An 18,171-nucleotide genomic window follows, 5' to 3' on the forward strand; every position below is an offset into this window, starting at 1 on the left:
ACTAATACTCCTGTTGATCCTCCTGCTCCAACTACTTCTTCTTCAATTCCTCCAGTTATTACTGTTCCAACTACCACTAGTACTACCCCAACTACTACTAGTACTACCCCAACTACTACTAGTACTACTCCAACTACTACTAGTACTACTCCAACTACTACTAGTACTACTCCAACTACTACTAGTACTACTCCAACTACTACTAGTACTACTCCAACTACTACTAGTACTACTCCAACTACTACTAGTACTACTCCAACTACTACTAGCACCACTCCAACTACTACTAGTACTACTCCAACTACTACTAGCACCACTCCAGCTACTACTAGCACCACTCCTACTACAACCAGCACTACTCCAACTACTACTCAAGCCCCAACTACTAAGCCAGCCACTACTAGTACTTCCAGCACTTTAACTTACTCATCAATACCTTCAGCAGTTGCTACTTTGACTCCTCCAAAGTACATTGTCTATTCCCCATATCTCAATGATGGAGGTTGTAAGGATGTTCCAACTATGACTAATGATTTAGAATTAATTAAGAGCAGAGGTATTAACTATATCAGAATCTACGGTAGTGACTGTAATTCGGTTCCAAATGTCTTACCAATTGCTGCTTCATTAGGCCTCAAGGTTAATCAAGGGTTCTGGTTCTCTCAATACCAAGTTGACTCCATTGACAGTGGAGTTAGTGACCTTATTTCCTATGGTCAACAATACGGTTGGGATGTTATTGATTTTGTTACTGTTGGTAATGAAGCCATTAATGATGGCTTCTTAACTGTTCTGCAATTAACCAGTAAAATCGCTTCAGTGAAATCTTTATTACAAGCAGCTGGTTACACAGGTCAAATTACTACTGCTGAACCACCAAATTCATTTATTGATAACCCAAGTTTATGTACACAATCTGCTATTGATTTTGTTAGTGTCAATGCTCATTCCTATTTTGATCAATATGCTGCTCCTTCTGATGCGGGTACGTTTGTTGCTGGTCAAGTCCAATTGGTTCAAAATGTTTGTGGCTCTAAGAACGTTTTTGTTGCTGAAACTGGTTATCCATCTCAAGGTGCTACTAATGGTCTTAATGTTCCAACACCTGAAAATCAAGCTATAGCCATTCAAGCTATCTTAAGTGTATATGGTACTGATATTACTATCTTGACTACATTCGATGATTTCTGGAAAGCTCCTGGTCCTTATGGAATTGAACAATACTTTGGAGCTATCCAATTGTTTAGCTGAGCATTTTCAGTATGTACTTTTAATTATTAATAGATTATTTCGGTTCGTCATCTTTAAAATTCTTCATATACATAGTCAATAAAAACATTAGAAATTTGAAATTTTCTGTATTCAGATATTGTAGGCATACATTTGGTTATATACATATATATACATATAATACAATTTAAATAATGGAAATGGAAATGAAAATGGAAATGGAAATGAAATAAATACCAATAAAATGAAACCTAAACCTGAAACAAAAGAATACAACAAAAATAGCTTGATTAAAACTCTATGATCTTCTTTGGAAAATATTCATCAATCAAGTCTAGATAATAAGGCTTAAGAGTCTCAACGTCGAAAACTTCTTCAGTTTTTGAATACAAATCGTATGCATTGAATGCCTTAACCGCTTTCAACATTTGTTTATCGTGATCATCCATGAGATAGCTGTATGCATACTCCTGGTGCCAAGGATAGAATGAATGATATCTAATCATAGCTAGAGCTTCCGGTGGCAAAGTTGAATTACCCTTGGCTACGTGATACATATACTCATCATGACCCCAACTTAACATAACTTTATCTAATCCACAATTTTTAGAGTAAATACCATATTTGGTATTATACAAAGGATTAACAAAGTCTGGATTCCTTTTAAAACTATCAGGAAATATGATCTTTTTCAGAGGTTTACAACCAACGGGAAATGTATCACCTACTACGTCCCATTGTCCCTTTGAATCAAAAAAGTAGAGTAATTTTCCCAAATCATGAATGAGCCCCACTAATTGAAACCATCTTGGTTTTCCATCTCTTCTAATTGCTTCAGCTGTTTGTAAAGCATGATCAATTTGACTTAATTCAGTATCAGGATCTGAATCATCTAATAATTTATTCAACTTTTCTAATCCTTCCCAAATTGTCATCTTCGCTCTTGATTTAGTCTTAAAATTAATTCGAGCTTGAATATTATATGCCACCGTTTGTTTTTCATGTTGTTCTTCATAAAATTGCTTAACTCGATCGCAAGCTAACTCATACTGTCTGAATTGTTTGGTATCGATATTCTTGAGATAATTCGTTGCATCAGACCAGTCAACTGGTTCTTTCTGACTAGATACTAAATTGTCCTCTTCTCTTTCACTTTGTATTAAAAGTTTATCAAGTTCTTTATCCAAATCAACAATATCACCTTTGGAAAAACCTTTTATCTGGTTTACTAAAAATACGTCATCTTCTATTTTTTCTAATATTTTACCTGATTTTGTCTTAGTAGTAGCTAATTCAGATTCAGTATTTGAAGGATCTGGTTTAACTGGCTTTAAAACTTTCTTGACATTATCTAACGTAGCCAGCATTACAGCATATTAAGAAATATATTTACTAGTTGGGGCTGTTGTAGTTCAATGTATTTTTTGTGTCTAGAGATATGAGTCATGTGACTTTTCTATGAAAAATAACTAGCGATAAAATTGTGTAGATAGATAATTATAAATTTCTTCCAGTAATCTTATAAAAAAATAACTATATAATATACTTCGGCAAAATACCACTATTTACAGTAATACAGGTGAAGATTTTCGCCCAATAGCTAGCTGCACTGGGTATTAAGAATTCCAGCTATATAGACCAGAACAGGTCGTTCACTGATCAAATATCTTTACTTTTCAGGAGACCATCACAAAAATGCGCACTAATGGAGATTTCATTAAGAACTTTGAAATGCGTGCTTGTTGCAAAATCATTTAGATGACAACTTAGTAAGTATATTAAAAAATTTGAAGTGTGTTGAGATCTAGTAGGCATGGATAATTATAATTAACTGATAGAATGATTCATATTCTTTATTTAAGTACTACATATATAACAAACCCGAGAAGGTAAGATTTACTACGACCCTCGGTTAACTGTGGTACTAATCTGTATGGAAATACTCAGCATTACGGAACAAGTTCTCATTAAAGACTCAATTCTTTTGTTACGAATTATAGCCCAAGAGAATTGGATATTGGAGTTTCCACCAAACGCAATAGTATAATAATGAAAAGCGTTTTTACAACTCTTGACCACTAAGTTCTATCCACTGGCATGGTTCAACTTGTCTGTCTATTACAAACAGGTAATTGTAGAAAGTAAAATACTGAAGCTTTGGAAAATCATCTATATTAATTTTTATCCAGTCCACCAAGTTTCTTATTTCTTGCTTAATCTCAATATAGTCAATACCGTAATCATACTTACTTCTATAGAAGAACATGTCAATTGTTTGTAAGGTTGTTGGTTCATATGTTATACTAATTTTTACGATCACAAGGCTTGACCCAAAACAATTAAGCAAATTCTTGACTAAATTGCAATGCTCTTTAATATAAGCTAAATGAGGAGATACACGAACATCTATACAAATATTTTGAAGTGGAGCCTTGTAGAATTGTTCGAACTGACATCTTCTAATGTAACGGTCATCATTCATAACAAGTGTTTTCAAATTGGGCATTGAGTTAGCCAAATACGGGTAATATCTGCTATTTGATAGTTGAAGTTCTTCGATATTTTCACAACGAAATAGTAATAAAGCTACTTTCAACACTTCTTCACAAAAAAAAAAAAAGAATATAAACATAACGAATTGGCTTCAGAAAAGATCCCTTGTAATTGGGTGACACCTTCAAGATCTCCTAATAGCCCTTTGCTTGATAATATCACCTTCTTGAACGAGCACATGAAATTTCTGTTACTTCTTATAAATTCAATATAAGTACCTAGTCGGTAAGATAAGTCTATACGTAATGGTTTAGAACTGAAAATTGAAGAATGTCTATTAATTAACTCGTGTGAAAAAGCGATCTTCTCAAATTGGTCAATTGTCATGTAATATTCATCAAATAGTCTATATTCTTTTTCTACAATCTCAAATCTTTTCACGAATTTATAAATAGGCAGCGAAATGTAAACAGAATTATACTTTCCAGACAAAACTGTGGAATTTGTATATGTAAATGTATTCAATTTTCGATGAAATATGGCATAGTCTTGTAAATTCTCAACGTCTGGATCTGAAAGAGTAATAAAAGCCCTCTTGAATAATTTGCTCATACATAACGAATAAAACCTTGAATTGGTAAGACATAGGTCTAGAACATCGAACTGGTTCAAGTGATCTATGATTTGAACTAAAATTTCATCAGGTAGAGACTCTAAACTAGTGGCTGGATTTGGAGGCTCTAGGGTAGATTTAACACATGTTGCAGTTCGATATATCCATGTCTCATTGAAAATAAAAACTATATTAGCCACTGAGCAAGCCATCCTTTTATATTCAATAGTGGATGAAGTATTTGTTAGTCTTGACCTACATTTATATAAGAGGAGGTCGCAGTTACTCTATTTTTTGCAGCTTCCCTTTCAATAACTTTGTGTCAGGTCACATTTCAGGCCAGTACTTCACCCCAAGATTTAGAGGAGTCCTCCAATGAGTACTATATATTTATTAGTATCTAGTTGAAATGAGAAGAAAAGCCCCTCTATATTGGTTCAAAACCTCTAGATGACACGATTGAAGCTGATTTCCTTCCTACTTTACTTTATGAAGTGTAATTCTCTCGCAAAGTCATACAATCATGCCATTTCATCCATTTGAAAATCCTTTCAAATTTGCTATAACATTATTTTGGAGTATACAGCCAGAAGTCACTAAACTGGTACTTTGAATGAGCTTCGTCTAATGATATTGAGACTTATTTATCTTAGATTCGTTTTTCAGAGAACACTCCTTAGATTAGGTCCTGGCTTATTTATAGAATGCATAATTTTGAATACTTTCATAAATGAATCCTTTGTTACCGTACTTATCAAGAATATATAATTGATATAGCCGATCAACCAATTAATCAATATTGCTACTCATTAAGTTGGGCGTCTTCATAAAATTCTACAATTACTCAATTACTGAATTTTACAATTACTCAATTATCAATTACTCTAGCTCTAATTACTACTTTTAAGAAGAAGTAATACCGTTGAAGAATCTCCCCTGCCTCGCGTCACTCTAAAAGTCTCATGCTCTAATTTCATGCTCTATCTTAGAATTTGAAAAGCTTTATTTGTACTATAAAGAAGGTAGACGAAAAAATTAAATCTCGTATAAATGCGATGATTTCTTGGCGTATTATAACACTACTCATATATGCAATACATAAAAAAATAGAACTATAATTTATTACGTGTTAAGAGTAATTGTTTATTAAGGTTATGTCTCTGCTTTTGTTACCACATTAAGGTTCTGGTCCGTTTTCTTATTGTTGTTTACCCTGGATAAATATATATATATATATTAATATTAATAACAGCAATCCAATTACATATTAATAATCCCAAACGGGGTCAATATGTGGTGGAAAAGTACATTAACAATTTTGTTTCTAGTACTGGTATATACGTCATACTTACTAGGAACTGTTAGTGTCAAAGACGAAACAATCACACTGCATAACTCAAGAATATCCAATAGAAAAGTATCTAGTTATCCACATAATGAAACGATAGTAATATTTCCTAAGGATTTCGCACAAATAAATAGAAGATTTGGGTATGAAGATGACTATGCATTCTTCAATAATCAGAATCTATCAGAGTATTACTCTGAAAAGTTCAGCAATTCGGCCTCGCTGAGTCATTTGCATATCATTCAACACAATGATGAGGAATATATCACCCATGCTGAATACTTTACGAGTGATTTTAAGGATTACAATATCGATATCTTCGATGCTAATCTTTTAGATAATGAAGAAACAACATGTGATAGTGGATTTAAAAATCAAACTATTCAAATTGGTGGACACCTCCAAGTAGACTCGGATTTATTGGGGGCTGTACAGGCTTTGAGGAAATTTATGGAATCAAATCCTGGATTCAAAGATTTAGATAACTATATTTTTGAAGATATTGATGCATTGATCAAGTTCAATTTATTAGATAAGTATTTCTTTAAGTTTGTAGGAACTTCTGTTTGGTTAGAACAATTTGGAGTTCATTATATGGTTTCAAGAGTTTCTTATACTCACAGTACCGAGAAGCTGAAGCCAAATCTCAGTTTATTTTATGCCCAAATATTTGATGAAAATTGGCAAGAATTGAAAGACGTGGAATTAATTATGCCTATAACAATTGATAATATTCCAAAATTCAAGAATATTCATTTCCCTTCATATATTCCTATTCCTTTCCATAGAAGAACGCATACAGCAGCTTCATATGGTATAGAAGATCCCAGATTGTTACTTATGAAGAATAATTTTGGGTTTGATGAACCAATGATAGTATACAATGCGTATCACAGAGATATCCTTCTGATGGAGGAGGCTAGTAAGGGCTATGATCAACGAGTTAGTTTGAATCTTGGAATTATAAGATCCATATTCTTTGCATTCCCTTTCCAATTTGAATTGGGGATTCCTCCGGTAATAGATGGATTCTACAACCCTACGTATGACAGAGAATTGTTCAGCAAAGTCATCATTTTAGATAGGACAGGACGACAAGGAATACAGAAGAATTGGACACCTTTCATCAACCCAAATGAAAGAGTTAATGGAGTCGATACCCACATCTACTTAATTTACAGATGGGCAAAGCTTGAGATTATTAAGTGTGAATTATCTAGCTATTCGAGTAAGGGTAAATCATCGTGCAAAGTTGTATATAAAAAGGATAAGAAATTAGATCCTAATGCAGATGTTGGTGATTTTAGAGGAGGAACAGAGATGATACACGTTAATCAATACTTACCACATCTTAAACAAGACACTTGGGTAGGATTTCCTCGTGTTTCTATAAAAGGTTGTGGATGTGGTTTACGATTCTACAGACCAAATTTAGCCATTCTTACTAAGAATGAAGAGGGATTTGATTTACCATATATATCTTCACTTATAACCTTTGATATCCCAATAACCAGCTTCAATGGTAAAGATAATGTATGTGATGAAAGATTCCCTAATGTATTGCTTCCAAATGGAATTTCTAGTTGGGTTACTTCAAGTGACTCATCAGAAGATTTCTTAACAATCAGTTTGTCTGTATCTGACTCAACCAATCATTTACTTACAATTAAAAATTTCTTACCTCTTATTGATGAATTAATAGCCAATCAAGGATCCAATTCAATTACAGATAAAGTTTTAGATTGTGCTTTACAAGAATCAAGAAAGTTCTGTAGCATATATGGAGCTCAAAATTTAAACCAACAGGATATATAGATATATAGACTTGTACATGTATTATACTGCAAAATAAAAAATTTATAAGCCGTTCAATCATGTGATGTTCACATCGCAAAAATTGCTCTCTAACTATCCCGTTAAACGCATAATTCCATTTAAGAGCATATCATAGCAAGGAAAAATATTTCACTACGGCTTAACGATTATAACGTTATGTTACCTATAAATACAAGCTGAAGTGGTGAAATTTTTTCAAAGTTGTAGTTATTTGTCTTCTACTATAGACTAATAGAAAGAAGAAGATGGCTCAGTTATCATCTCAAGGCAGTAATGCCATTATATATTTAACTTATGCTTTCTTGTTATTTACAGGGATATTCTTAGCATGGAAATTTACAAATAAAACTCAATTCTTATCATCAAATGGTACCCAAAGAGGTATACCATTAGCTTTAAATTTTATCGCTTCTGGTAAGTAATAATTTATTTTTACCTTCTTTTATTGATAGGTTTCGACAATCTTACTTACTCGGTTTAACCGAAATTTGCTTTAACAGTCTTGTTTAGTAGCTTAGACAATGAACGACGGGTGTCCTCCGAAAGCGAGGACTGAGATTATACCGTTATACTCGATCAAGGTTATGCTTGCGTGAGAAAGTTTTATTGTTTAACTAGTTATAAAAGAACTATTGATCAAGTTGAAGGAGGGGATATATACTAAAATATGATAGTGACCGATGTGATCTATTCGGTTTGAGAGTTAAATATGTATCTTCCTTTAACTTTGTCAATTTATATGTAATTTCTAATACTAATTAAAGTTTAGCTATGGGATGTGGTATTATAACCAGTTATGGTCAAATCGCTAATATTTCCGGTTTGCATGGTTTATTGGTTTATACTATTAGTGGAGCTATTCCAATAGTAGGATTTGCTTGGGTTGGACCAATCATCAGAAAGAAGTGTCCCGATGGATTCATCTTAACTGAATGGGTCAGACATAGATTCGGAATTGTTACTGCTCTCTATTTATCCTTCTTTACTTGTTTAACTATGTTTTTATTCATGGTTGGTGAATTATCAGCCATTAGACAAGCTATTGAAACTTTGACCGGCTTAAATGCTTTAGGAGCTGTCATTGTTGAATGTGTTGTTACCTCAATTTATACTTCAATTGGTGGTTTCAGAGTTAGTTTTATTACTGATAATTTCCAAGGTGCTTCAGTATTAATTTTAATCATTATTTGTGCTGCAGGTATGGGTTCTTATATCCATATTGATACCTCATTAATTGGCCCAAGTGGATTATTAAAAGCTAATAAATTAGGATGGCAATTAATCTATATCTTATTAGTAGCTATTATCACTAATGATTGTTTCATGGCTGGATTTTGGTTAAGAACTTTTGCTTCAAAAACGGATAAAGATTTATTTATTGGTACATCAATTGCTGCATTTGTTACTTTTGCAATTTGTACTTTGGTTGGTGTTACAGGATTCATTGCTGTTTGGACTGGTGATTTAACTGTAGGTGATGAAAATGGTTCAAATGCATTTTTCATCCTTTTAAGTCATATGCCAAGATGGATTGTAGCCTTTGTAATTATTTTTGTTATTTGCTTATCAACTTGTACATTTGATTCGTTACAATCAGCCATGGTTTCTTCCATTTCTAACGATGTCTTCAGAAATAAATTACCAATGATTTATACCAGAGGTTTAGTTGTTTTAGTCATGGTTCCTATTGTTGTTTTAGCTGTTAAAGTCGCTGATTCTATCTTACAAATTTATCTTATTGCTGATTTAGTAAGTGCAGCTATCATTCCATCTTTATTCCTTGGATTAAGTGATAGCTGGTTCTGGTATATTACTGGATTTGACGTCATGACTGGTGGTCTTGGTGCATTAGTTGCTGTATTTGTTTTTGGTACTGTTTACTATGGTAATGCTCAAGATGGTGGTAGATTATTACTTATCTGGAATGGTATTTACGATCCAGAAGATTGGGGTGCATTTGGTGCTTTCGTTGTTGCACCATTTGGTGGTTTAATAATTACATTTGCTTCGGTCTTAGTTAGAGCCGGACTTTTCTACATAATCTCCAAATTAACTGGTAAACCATTCACTGTGTTTGATAGACCAGAACCTCCAACTCAAATCATCAAGGATACAGATGTAGAAGAAATTAGTTATGGATCTACACAATCAGATGATGATAAGAAAGTATTACTTCCATAGACGGACTTATAATTCCTGGACCATAATTTTAGTCTCTTAATCTTTTAATATATGTACAATTTTATTTTTGACAGGTGCCGCATATTACCGAGCCACCCTCTAAAATTAAATTTCCTTATCTCTGCAGCTAATTCTTTTTTCAGTTCCAAAGGAACAAACAATTTGTGCGCAAAAAACTTCGACTCATCTTCGAGGCAGCTGATGTTAATGGGACCATTTGTAAAAACCCATTGAACAGTATTAAGTCGCTATATCATATTTAATTGAAGTTGATTCTGGTTGGTTGGAGTATCTTTACGTAATTGGAATTGTTGTTCATTAGACTATAGATTATATTCATTTGTTGGTGAGTTCCTTATATATTTAAGGGCCCTCTACATACCTCATCTCCTCCTAGTCTCGAAGACTCGTTGAGACCCTTTCATAAATTACTATAACTATTCCACTCATTTTTTTTCATCTTCATTTTTATTTTCATATCAACATAACAATTGAAGTCTTAAAGTATAATCAATATCATGTATCATTTTGAAGTAAGTAGATCTAGGCGATTAGTACAAGTTGGTTGTGCAATCTTCTGGTGTCTATTATCGGGTGGTCCTATATTCGGATTTGCTGCTCTAAAACCAATTTTAATTAATGAACATGTTTACGAATATACTTGTGACCTTTCTATCAATGGAACTATGACAACTCCTTCTCCTTCACCATTCTATACATCACTTTTACATTCTTCATCCAACACTCTTACGGCCACGTTGCTTGGTAATTTCCTTAAACTGGATGAAGGAAATGGCAACCTTGATGGTATTGCTGCCAAATGTACGCCACAAGATTTAAAATTGAACTTCATGTTTGCTGTTGCAGCTGTGTTGACTAATGTTTCAGCTTTAGCTATTGGTAGAGTCTTGGATTTATATGGTCCAAGAGTATGTGGTTTGGTTGGTGCTTTATTCTTATACTTGGCATCATTTATCTTTATCTACACCAAGGAATTAGAGCCTTATTTTGATCCATACTTGATTGGTTATGCTTTTATGGCTTTAGGAGGTCCATTTGCCTATATTTCATCTTTTCAATTATCTAATTCATTCCCAAAAAATAGTGGTGCTATCTTAGCATTAGTTACAGGAGCTTTTGATGCTTCATCAGCAGTTTTCTTGATTTATAAAATATATTATATTAAATCTGATGGTGCTTTCACTTTGGCTAGTTTCTTTAAGTTATATTTATTTGTACCAATATTTATAACGATAGTTCAATTCGCCATCATGCCTTCAGATTCTTATAAAACTCCTACTGATAATACATTATGTGTCGATGATGAAATTGATCATCATCAACATGTTCATCCAACTACTTCACATAATGAAGCTTCAGGTGAAGCTGTAATTACATCTTCAGTTGATGAAACTTCTCCATTGTTAGATGAACATGTTGTTATGCCATCCCATCCTGTTAGAAGAGATTCTATCGGTGATGCATTGAAACAACCATATGTCGAAGAAGGAGAAGAATTCTTAATTGAACATACTGGTGGTGTTTTCGGTATTCTTCATGGATATTCTGCTCAATTTCAAATCAATACTCCATGGTTTTATTTAATTTGTCTTTTCAGTACTATTCAAATGTTAAGAATTAATTATTTTGTCGCTACTATAGGAACACAATATGCATATTTATTTCAATCTGTAACATTGGCAGATAAATTAAATAAGATTTTTGATATTGCTTTACCATTAGGAGGTGTCATTTCTATTCCATTTGTTGGTTTATTTTTAGATAACTGTTCTACAGTTACTGTTTTAAGTGGATTATTAACAGTATCATTATCAATTGGTATATTGGGACTCTTTGGTAATTATATTGCTGCTGTTATTGGAGTACTCATTTTTGTTGGTTATAGACCATTATTTTATACAACTGTTAGTGATTTCTGTGCTAAAGTATTTGGATTTGAAACTTTTGGTACAGTTTATGGTACACTTATTTGTATCTCAGGTATTGTTAATTTTGGACAATCTATTTTAGATGAATTAACTCATACTACATTTAATATGAATCCATTTCCAATTAACATATCTTTAGTATTAATAACTTTTATCATTGGTATCATTACTATAATTTATGTAAAGATTCAAGCCCGATTATTCAATGAAAAGAAGAGAAGAGAAGCTTCAAATTCTTCAAGACAATTTGGTTCTACAACCGCTTAAAATTTTAAAAACATATATAAAAAAAATTCAGCCTTATTAGGATTGATTTTCAGCTTATTACATAATTACATATAAGTTATATAAATATACATATACATTTACATTTCATAATTTTATGGACTCGCAACTTTGCAGCTTTGTTTTTAAATTTGCATCGATCGCTAAACGACACGCAAAAAACTATAAAAGTATTTTCCAACTGTGTTTATCAGTTCCCACCAGTTCCCACCAGTTCCCACCAGTTAAAATAGATAAGCATACCATGACTAGACTTAGCTTATTGCTAAGTATATTTATGGCATCTATGGCATATGCTTCTATAGGCGATAGGTTAATTGAATTTCAGGACTGTGTCAAATTATGTATATCAATTGAAGCTGATGCAAACGCACATCTAACCATTTTTCAAAAGATTGAAAATCAACGACAAGGTGGACATGATGTGGTTAATTCAGATGGTGATATAATATTTGAAAAAGATGATCCAGTTGATAATACGCCCAAGAAACGATTAACTGTTGCATTTACTGAGAATGACTTTCAATCTCCGAGATTCAATATATACTCTCCTTTAAAAGTATTATGGAGTCCGGAGAAGAACTGTAACTATAAATGTCAACAATTAATTACAGATTTACGATTAAGTCAAGGTCATGAAATGGTTCAATTTTATGGTAAATGGCCCTTTGTTCGTATTTTAGGTATGCAAGAGTTTTACTCTACTATATTCTCCTTAGCCAATTTTTATGTTCATTATCAAAGTCTCCGAAAAGTGATACTACAAGTCCATAAAAATCTGAAAGAGATTAATACATACAAATATCGTACTATGACATTGCAATATTTATATTTGATTGTTGTATCAATGTTTGGTTGGACTTTGAGTTCTATTTTCCATATTTGTGATAATAAAACAACTGAAAAATTTGATTATTTTGGTGCTGGAGCTATTATTTTAACCAGCTTAAATTGCATCTTTATAAGATACTTTGAATTGTTCAAATATTCTAAAGTTACAAGATTGGTAAATCTTATATTCTTGATTGTATTTTTATTCCATATTCGGAAATTAAATTTGAAATGGGATTATCAATATAATACAAACTTCAATTTAGTTATTGGAGTTTTTTCGATTATTCTCTGGTCACTTCAAGCTATAAGAGACTATAAAACATTCCAGTCAAATTATATTATATATAATAATTCCATACAATTGTTACCATTTGAAACGAAGATCCTCAAAAGGATAAATATCTCAGTTAAGCATATCCCGTTATTACCTATCTTCTTTAATTTATGGTTAGCTGTTGGAATAGCATTTGAAATCTTTGAATTCACTCCTTGGTTCAGATTAATTGATGGACATGCAATATGGCATTTAATAACAGCATTCCCGCCATTAATATGGTACGACTGGAATATTTGGGATATTGAGTTATTAAAGATTAGTGATAAACTAGCTACATCAAATTAAACTATATTATATTATTATAATTGGGTTAAGAGTTGTTACAGGTATAAACAGTACTTTGTATGACTAACTATAAAAATAGATAATTCCCATTAAAAGGAAAATAAAATGCTGAAAAAGTTGTTAAAGAAATGAATGATGACGTATGAAAGTAGAAGCCATGTATGGCAAAATTAATGCTGAAGATTTTGTTTCTAAATGGTATAATTTGAAAATGCAAAGTGAATCAGATGGATACTAAACCATATCTTCTGGTTTTTCGATCTTTTGACCGCTATCACTACGGCTATGACTAAAATGACTGGATTGATGAAGTTTTTGAATTCTTCTGTGACGAATAAAATTATTGATAAAGAATCCAATTTGAATAAGACATATAATTAATAAAATGGCTAATATAATATATTGTGTTAAATTCAAATGATGTACAATAGAACTTATGTCGAAGATTGAGTTGTCATCTGGATTTGACTTAATTATCTTTGCAGGATCAAATTGATAGTTCAAATTCAGTAACAATTTCTTGTCTACATCTCCTTCATAAAATGCATGTTCGCCTAATAAAAAGGGATCTGAATCAGGTAATGGGATCATTTTCTATGAATTATTGTATGAAAATTAAAAATAAAATGCAAAAGTAAATAATACCAAGGACAGTTAAAATCTTTGACTTTAATAGAAATAATATAGATTATAGATAAATCAAGGAAAACTGTAGTTATATATTCTTAAATTTATTTTGTATGTCTTGGACCCCAGTTATGCAGACAAGTGGCTTGAACAAATGATGACTTTCTTTTTCTTTAAACCGATAAATTGATTTACAGTAGTCAAGTAATAACTAGGGAAGATAAATTAGGATATAAGCGCAATATTTATATGTAGAGATGAGAATTAAATGAATACGAATAGGGATCATTGTTAATAATATTATTATTATTAATTGTGGTCATTACCTACCAGCAGTTGTTAATTGCATCCTTAACTTTTTCAAAAATAATTTTCCGTGTTATTGTTAAGGAAGACTATTATTATGTATTATTCTGCCACTGCTTTCATTTTCTCAAAGATTCATATCTAATAATAGGCGATACTCTGCTCATGACCAGCATTTGCCATAGTGAGAAAATGATAATATAAACAGGTCACAAAAAAGAAATTTTCTTTGTTTGCTCTTCTCTAATGCAGGAGTTAGCTGGAAGTATTTTAATTACATTACAATAGTCTATAATTATGACAGTTGGGGTAATGTTCCTGGTAGTTTTGTATCTTATTATGGGACTGATTACACTAGACAAATGATTTAAACGTTTAACTAATCATATCTTTTAATTGGCCCTTTTAATTGACTGCGTTGGTAACAGAGTTACTTATCTTACTGAGTTAGCCTGATTAATCAACTATACATTATAAACCAAGAATTATTCCCAAAGGGGCCACATGGGTAGTATACAGATAAATAAATGAATGTACGTAAACAAATGTCTTAAAAATAGTAATTGGAAAATTAGGACTGTTACTTACAACCTCAGTGTGTTGCGTTCCTGAAGTGGATAAGTAATAATCTGCGTGAGACTATGATGCAATTTTACATAGAAATTGGAAGCGAGCGGCTTTACTAAAAATCTAAATACTTAAATTTGTAAACAAAAATACGGTTTACGGAGACTTCCAAAAATAATCTTTTTAATGAAAGCTTAGATTTAAAGTATTATTTTAGTAAACACAATACAATATGTCAAAATAAGCCAGAACCCTATTTTTGGGAGTTTTCGAAGTCTGATTAATAATGCTGTGAAACAATTTCAAAAATTATATAAAGTTAAGTTATAATCTTTACAATAAGTGACGAACTTTTAGTAGAAAATCATTACGTGTATTCAATATTTTTCGCTTTACGTACGATTAAAACTAATTATGGATAAAACAAGCGATGTTTCTTCATTAGCTTACTTTTAACCGAATCATTATCTAAAGATGATGTTGATGATTTTTGACTTGACCTTGAAATTATAGAAGACTGGACTGAATAAATACTATGTTTTCGGTCATCTTTTTCTTGGCTTGTTGTTGTTGTGGAAGAATCTCTAACCAAATCAAGTATTACATATTTTAAGAAATGTTCCCACATTTCATATAATCTATCTAATTTCTTAGAATTAGATATCTTTAATCGGAAATTATCAATTACGGTTGTAATCATAAGTTCAATAGCTTGTTCGTTATTTTTAAACAAATTTTGATGAAATTCTTCATTCATGTAACTAAAATATTGGTAATTTAAATCAGTGAAGTAAAAATACTGTTCATTATAATCTCTCAAATTAACAAAGAAATATTCGAAGTAGTCGTTAAAGAAATTCTGAAGGTTCGTTAATATGGGTAGTTTCTCGTATAATTCATAATTTTCAAATTTGATATCTTGGTAAACGGCATTCCAAAATAAGTTCGATTGAAAAATGTTTTCTACATTGTGAACTTGCTCGTGTTGTTCGAACTTCTTAGACTGAGGTGATACCGGTGATGATTGACTCGTAGATGGTTTTCTTAATCTACGTATATAGTAGAGATCTTCTTCATATTCATCAATAACTAACTCACTAAGACTAAAACTCGATCTGTCAATGCTGCTATCTGTAATAGCATCATTGGCGGTTGTGTTAGATTGGCCATTCAAGGATGTCGAGTCTTCTGTCTCTTCTTCACTTGCTTCTTCATCGTATATTTTCTTCATATAGGCACATTTAAACTCGTTGTTTCTCACATAGGTATAATCGTATATGAATTCTTGAAAGTATGAATACCTTAATAACTGAACGTGCCTGAATGACATTAATTTGTGAATATGGTTATTGTCAGACATGTAAATAGCAGCATTAAGCTTTTCATTGAGGTGAGCATATTGAGTAGATGCTCCAGGAATTGAGTTTGGTGAGAATGGTGGACTAAGTGGCAACTGTTGTTCTTGTTCTTTAGGATTGTTTATTTCTGAATTTCCTCCTTGAGCTAGTCTATGAACTTGAGGAGATGCGACTGGTGAAGTTGAACTTCCAAAGCCAAAGCTGAAAATCTTAGATTTTCTTGTACTACCATTTGTACTGGAGCTCGAAGTAGATGAAACGCTTGGCCGTCTTGACGAAGGATTAGATTGTGAACCTGACCTTTTACGATTGTTCTCGGTCTTTCTAATGATCTGCTGTTGAATGGCAGCATTGGTTAAAAATAAATATGCAGACATAACGGCAATTTACCACACCTAATTTATAAAAATGTTCATAAAGGATAAAGGGTAAAGAAAAGAAAAATAAGAGGTATGTGAATTACATTACATTACATCACAATATGGGGGATCATGTATATATATATATATAGTAGAACATTCTTACATTTGAAAACTGGAGTTATAATAGCATACAAAATACCAGGGGTAGCATCCTATTGTTTACAAACGAAAGTACAAAAACATGCCGAAGTCTAAATCAATTTTTGCATTCGTCAAATTGTATTAAGCAAATATGCCACAAAGACGTGAAGCTAAAATCATAAATTATTAAAAGTTATAGGTTATTAAATTTAATTTTAATTTTAATTTTAAGCAAAAATAGTTAGTTATAGTCAGCCACCCCCTTCGCTATCTTGTCACACCTTGATAACAATAATCTAATCTAATTTATGTACCAATGAGTTTATGTGGAAAATCTGTATGTATAATAATTATGTATGTAATTAATGGCAAAATAATAAATGGAGCCGCGTAAATCATTGGGTTAAATTTGACACAAGATTAGATATGATAGTAACCGCCTTTTTTTATTTTAAATGTAATTAACTATAATTAATAATTAATATATTATCAGATGACGAGTCAATTCACGTGTGATGATGATGTTGTAATGTCGAACTTTGCTTGTTGATACTAGTATAATCTTTTAAAAGTTTCAGATTTTACGATCTTATTCAGTAATTATGTGATACCTACAACAAGTGAAAATTTTTCTTAACAATGAGCTCGTCTAGCCATTGTTAGTATTCAAACCATTAAATTAGACCAACCCCTCTCTAAGCAACGGCAAAACGAAACAGTATAAAGTGCAAAAACATGTAAACAATACCAATAGCCGTAATTTAACATTTCGGACTACATATTAGACAATGTAATTAGTACATTAGAGACAAAATAATTGAATTATACAATACGTATGATGGTTACATTTATGCATTCATAACTCTGGATAGACGTGGGAATATGCGAAAAGGGAAATTGCGATTGGCATTACATTCAATAAAAAAGCCGTTAGTATTGTTACACTGTAATGTATCATTAAGCCAAAATGCATATATGTATAAAAACTTCTTGTCAGGAGGTGTATATTAGAAGAGTAACTTAGAATCAATGACCAAAATATAATTAAAATATTGGATAATTAAAATGTTGGATAATTAAAATATTGGATAATTAAAATATATCTCGGGGTCAAAAACATACTGATAGTATAAGCGCTGATTCATTTAATAAAATAAACATTTGGTTTTTTCGATAATCATATTCGTTACTATTAAAAAAGTGGCTGAATTACAGCTCATTAGCCATACCATACCATTCCATTCCTTCTAATAGTTTCTCTAATTTTTTCTTGTCTTAATAAGAATATGATCCTTAGAACACCCTCGGCGTGCTATGGCATAATCAATGATTTAATTTAGTAAAAGCTAAAGAAAATTCTCTTCTTCCTAATCCGGACCGGAAAATATCAAGTTTCAGACCGGGAATTTAGAGTTGCAT

The 18,171-nt window shown here is 31.8% G+C and overlaps 10 protein-coding genes across 10 annotated transcripts; 5 read left to right on the forward strand and 5 right to left on the reverse strand. All coding sequences in view use genetic code 12, as the record gives it.

Moving 5' to 3' along the window:
• Nucleotides 1-162: 162 nt before the first annotated feature.
• On the forward strand, nt 163-1,447 carry SCW11 (putative glucan endo-1,3-beta-D-glucosidase). Its single transcript, XM_064882635.1, has one exon. The coding sequence runs from the start codon at nt 523-525 to the stop codon at nt 1,249-1,251; it is 729 nt and encodes a 242-aa protein (XP_064735925.1). The 5' UTR covers nt 163-522; the 3' UTR covers nt 1,252-1,447.
• Nucleotides 1,372-2,728, reverse strand: RJT21DRAFT_123187 (uncharacterized protein). The gene has a single exon (XM_064882636.1). The coding sequence runs from the start codon at nt 2,595-2,597 to the stop codon at nt 1,521-1,523; it is 1,077 nt and encodes a 358-aa protein (XP_064735926.1). The 5' UTR covers nt 2,598-2,728; the 3' UTR covers nt 1,372-1,520.
• An 83-nt stretch (nt 2,729-2,811) lies between these two features.
• RJT21DRAFT_142092 (uncharacterized protein) lies at nt 2,812-3,712 on the reverse strand (the record flags this gene model as incomplete). Its single annotated transcript, XM_064883413.1, has 1 exon — nt 2,812-3,712. The coding sequence occupies one exon, from the start codon at nt 3,710-3,712 to the stop codon at nt 3,293-3,295; it is 420 nt and encodes a 139-aa protein (XP_064735927.1). The 3' UTR covers nt 2,812-3,292.
• Nucleotides 3,713-3,822: 110 nt separating this feature from the next.
• Nucleotides 3,823-4,548, reverse strand: RJT21DRAFT_116317 (uncharacterized protein; the record flags this gene model as incomplete). Its single annotated transcript, XM_064880417.1, has 1 exon — nt 3,823-4,548. One exon carries the CDS (start codon nt 4,546-4,548, stop codon nt 3,823-3,825), a length of 726 nt encoding a protein of 241 aa, XP_064735928.1.
• Nucleotides 4,549-5,363: 815 nt separating this feature from the next.
• Nucleotides 5,364-7,556, forward strand: RJT21DRAFT_123190 (uncharacterized protein). Its single transcript, XM_064882637.1, has one exon. It carries the CDS (start codon nt 5,628-5,630, stop codon nt 7,497-7,499), a length of 1,872 nt encoding a protein of 623 aa, XP_064735929.1. The 5' UTR covers nt 5,364-5,627; the 3' UTR covers nt 7,500-7,556.
• Nucleotides 7,557-7,684: 128 nt separating this feature from the next.
• RJT21DRAFT_123192 (uncharacterized protein) lies at nt 7,685-9,759 on the forward strand. Its single transcript, XM_064882638.1, has 2 exons — nt 7,685-7,934; nt 8,290-9,759. Exons 1-2 carry the CDS (start codon nt 7,766-7,768, stop codon nt 9,699-9,701), a joined length of 1,581 nt encoding a protein of 526 aa, XP_064735930.1. The 5' UTR covers nt 7,685-7,765; the 3' UTR covers nt 9,702-9,759.
• Nucleotides 9,760-9,761: 2 nt separating this feature from the next.
• RJT21DRAFT_123193 (uncharacterized protein) lies at nt 9,762-12,031 on the forward strand. The gene has a single exon (XM_064882639.1). The coding sequence runs from the start codon at nt 10,220-10,222 to the stop codon at nt 11,915-11,917; it is 1,698 nt and encodes a 565-aa protein (XP_064735931.1). The 5' UTR covers nt 9,762-10,219; the 3' UTR covers nt 11,918-12,031.
• Nucleotides 12,032-12,126: 95 nt separating this feature from the next.
• RJT21DRAFT_99872 (uncharacterized protein) lies at nt 12,127-13,370 on the forward strand (the record flags this gene model as incomplete). Its single annotated transcript, XM_064885771.1, has 2 exons — nt 12,127-12,269; nt 12,450-13,370. Coding segments are annotated over exons 1-2 (1,011 nt in total), but the record flags the coding sequence as incomplete, so codon positions are not given.
• A 255-nt stretch (nt 13,371-13,625) lies between these two features.
• On the reverse strand, nt 13,626-13,982 carry RJT21DRAFT_116322 (uncharacterized protein; the record flags this gene model as incomplete). Its single annotated transcript, XM_064880418.1, has 1 exon — nt 13,626-13,982. The coding sequence occupies one exon, from the start codon at nt 13,980-13,982 to the stop codon at nt 13,626-13,628; it is 357 nt and encodes a 118-aa protein (XP_064735933.1).
• A 1,321-nt stretch (nt 13,983-15,303) lies between these two features.
• Nucleotides 15,304-16,626, reverse strand: RJT21DRAFT_116323 (uncharacterized protein; the record flags this gene model as incomplete). Its single annotated transcript, XM_064880419.1, has 1 exon — nt 15,304-16,626. The coding sequence occupies one exon, from the start codon at nt 16,624-16,626 to the stop codon at nt 15,304-15,306; it is 1,323 nt and encodes a 440-aa protein (XP_064735934.1).
• Between the last annotated feature and the right edge of the window lie 1,545 nt (nt 16,627-18,171).

This window comes from Scheffersomyces amazonensis (genome assembly GCF_036850825.1).
Source record: "Scheffersomyces amazonensis strain UFMG-HMD-26.3 chromosome Unknown RJT21scaffold_8, whole genome shotgun sequence".
NCBI lineage: Eukaryota > Fungi > Ascomycota > Pichiomycetes > Serinales > Debaryomycetaceae > Scheffersomyces > Scheffersomyces amazonensis.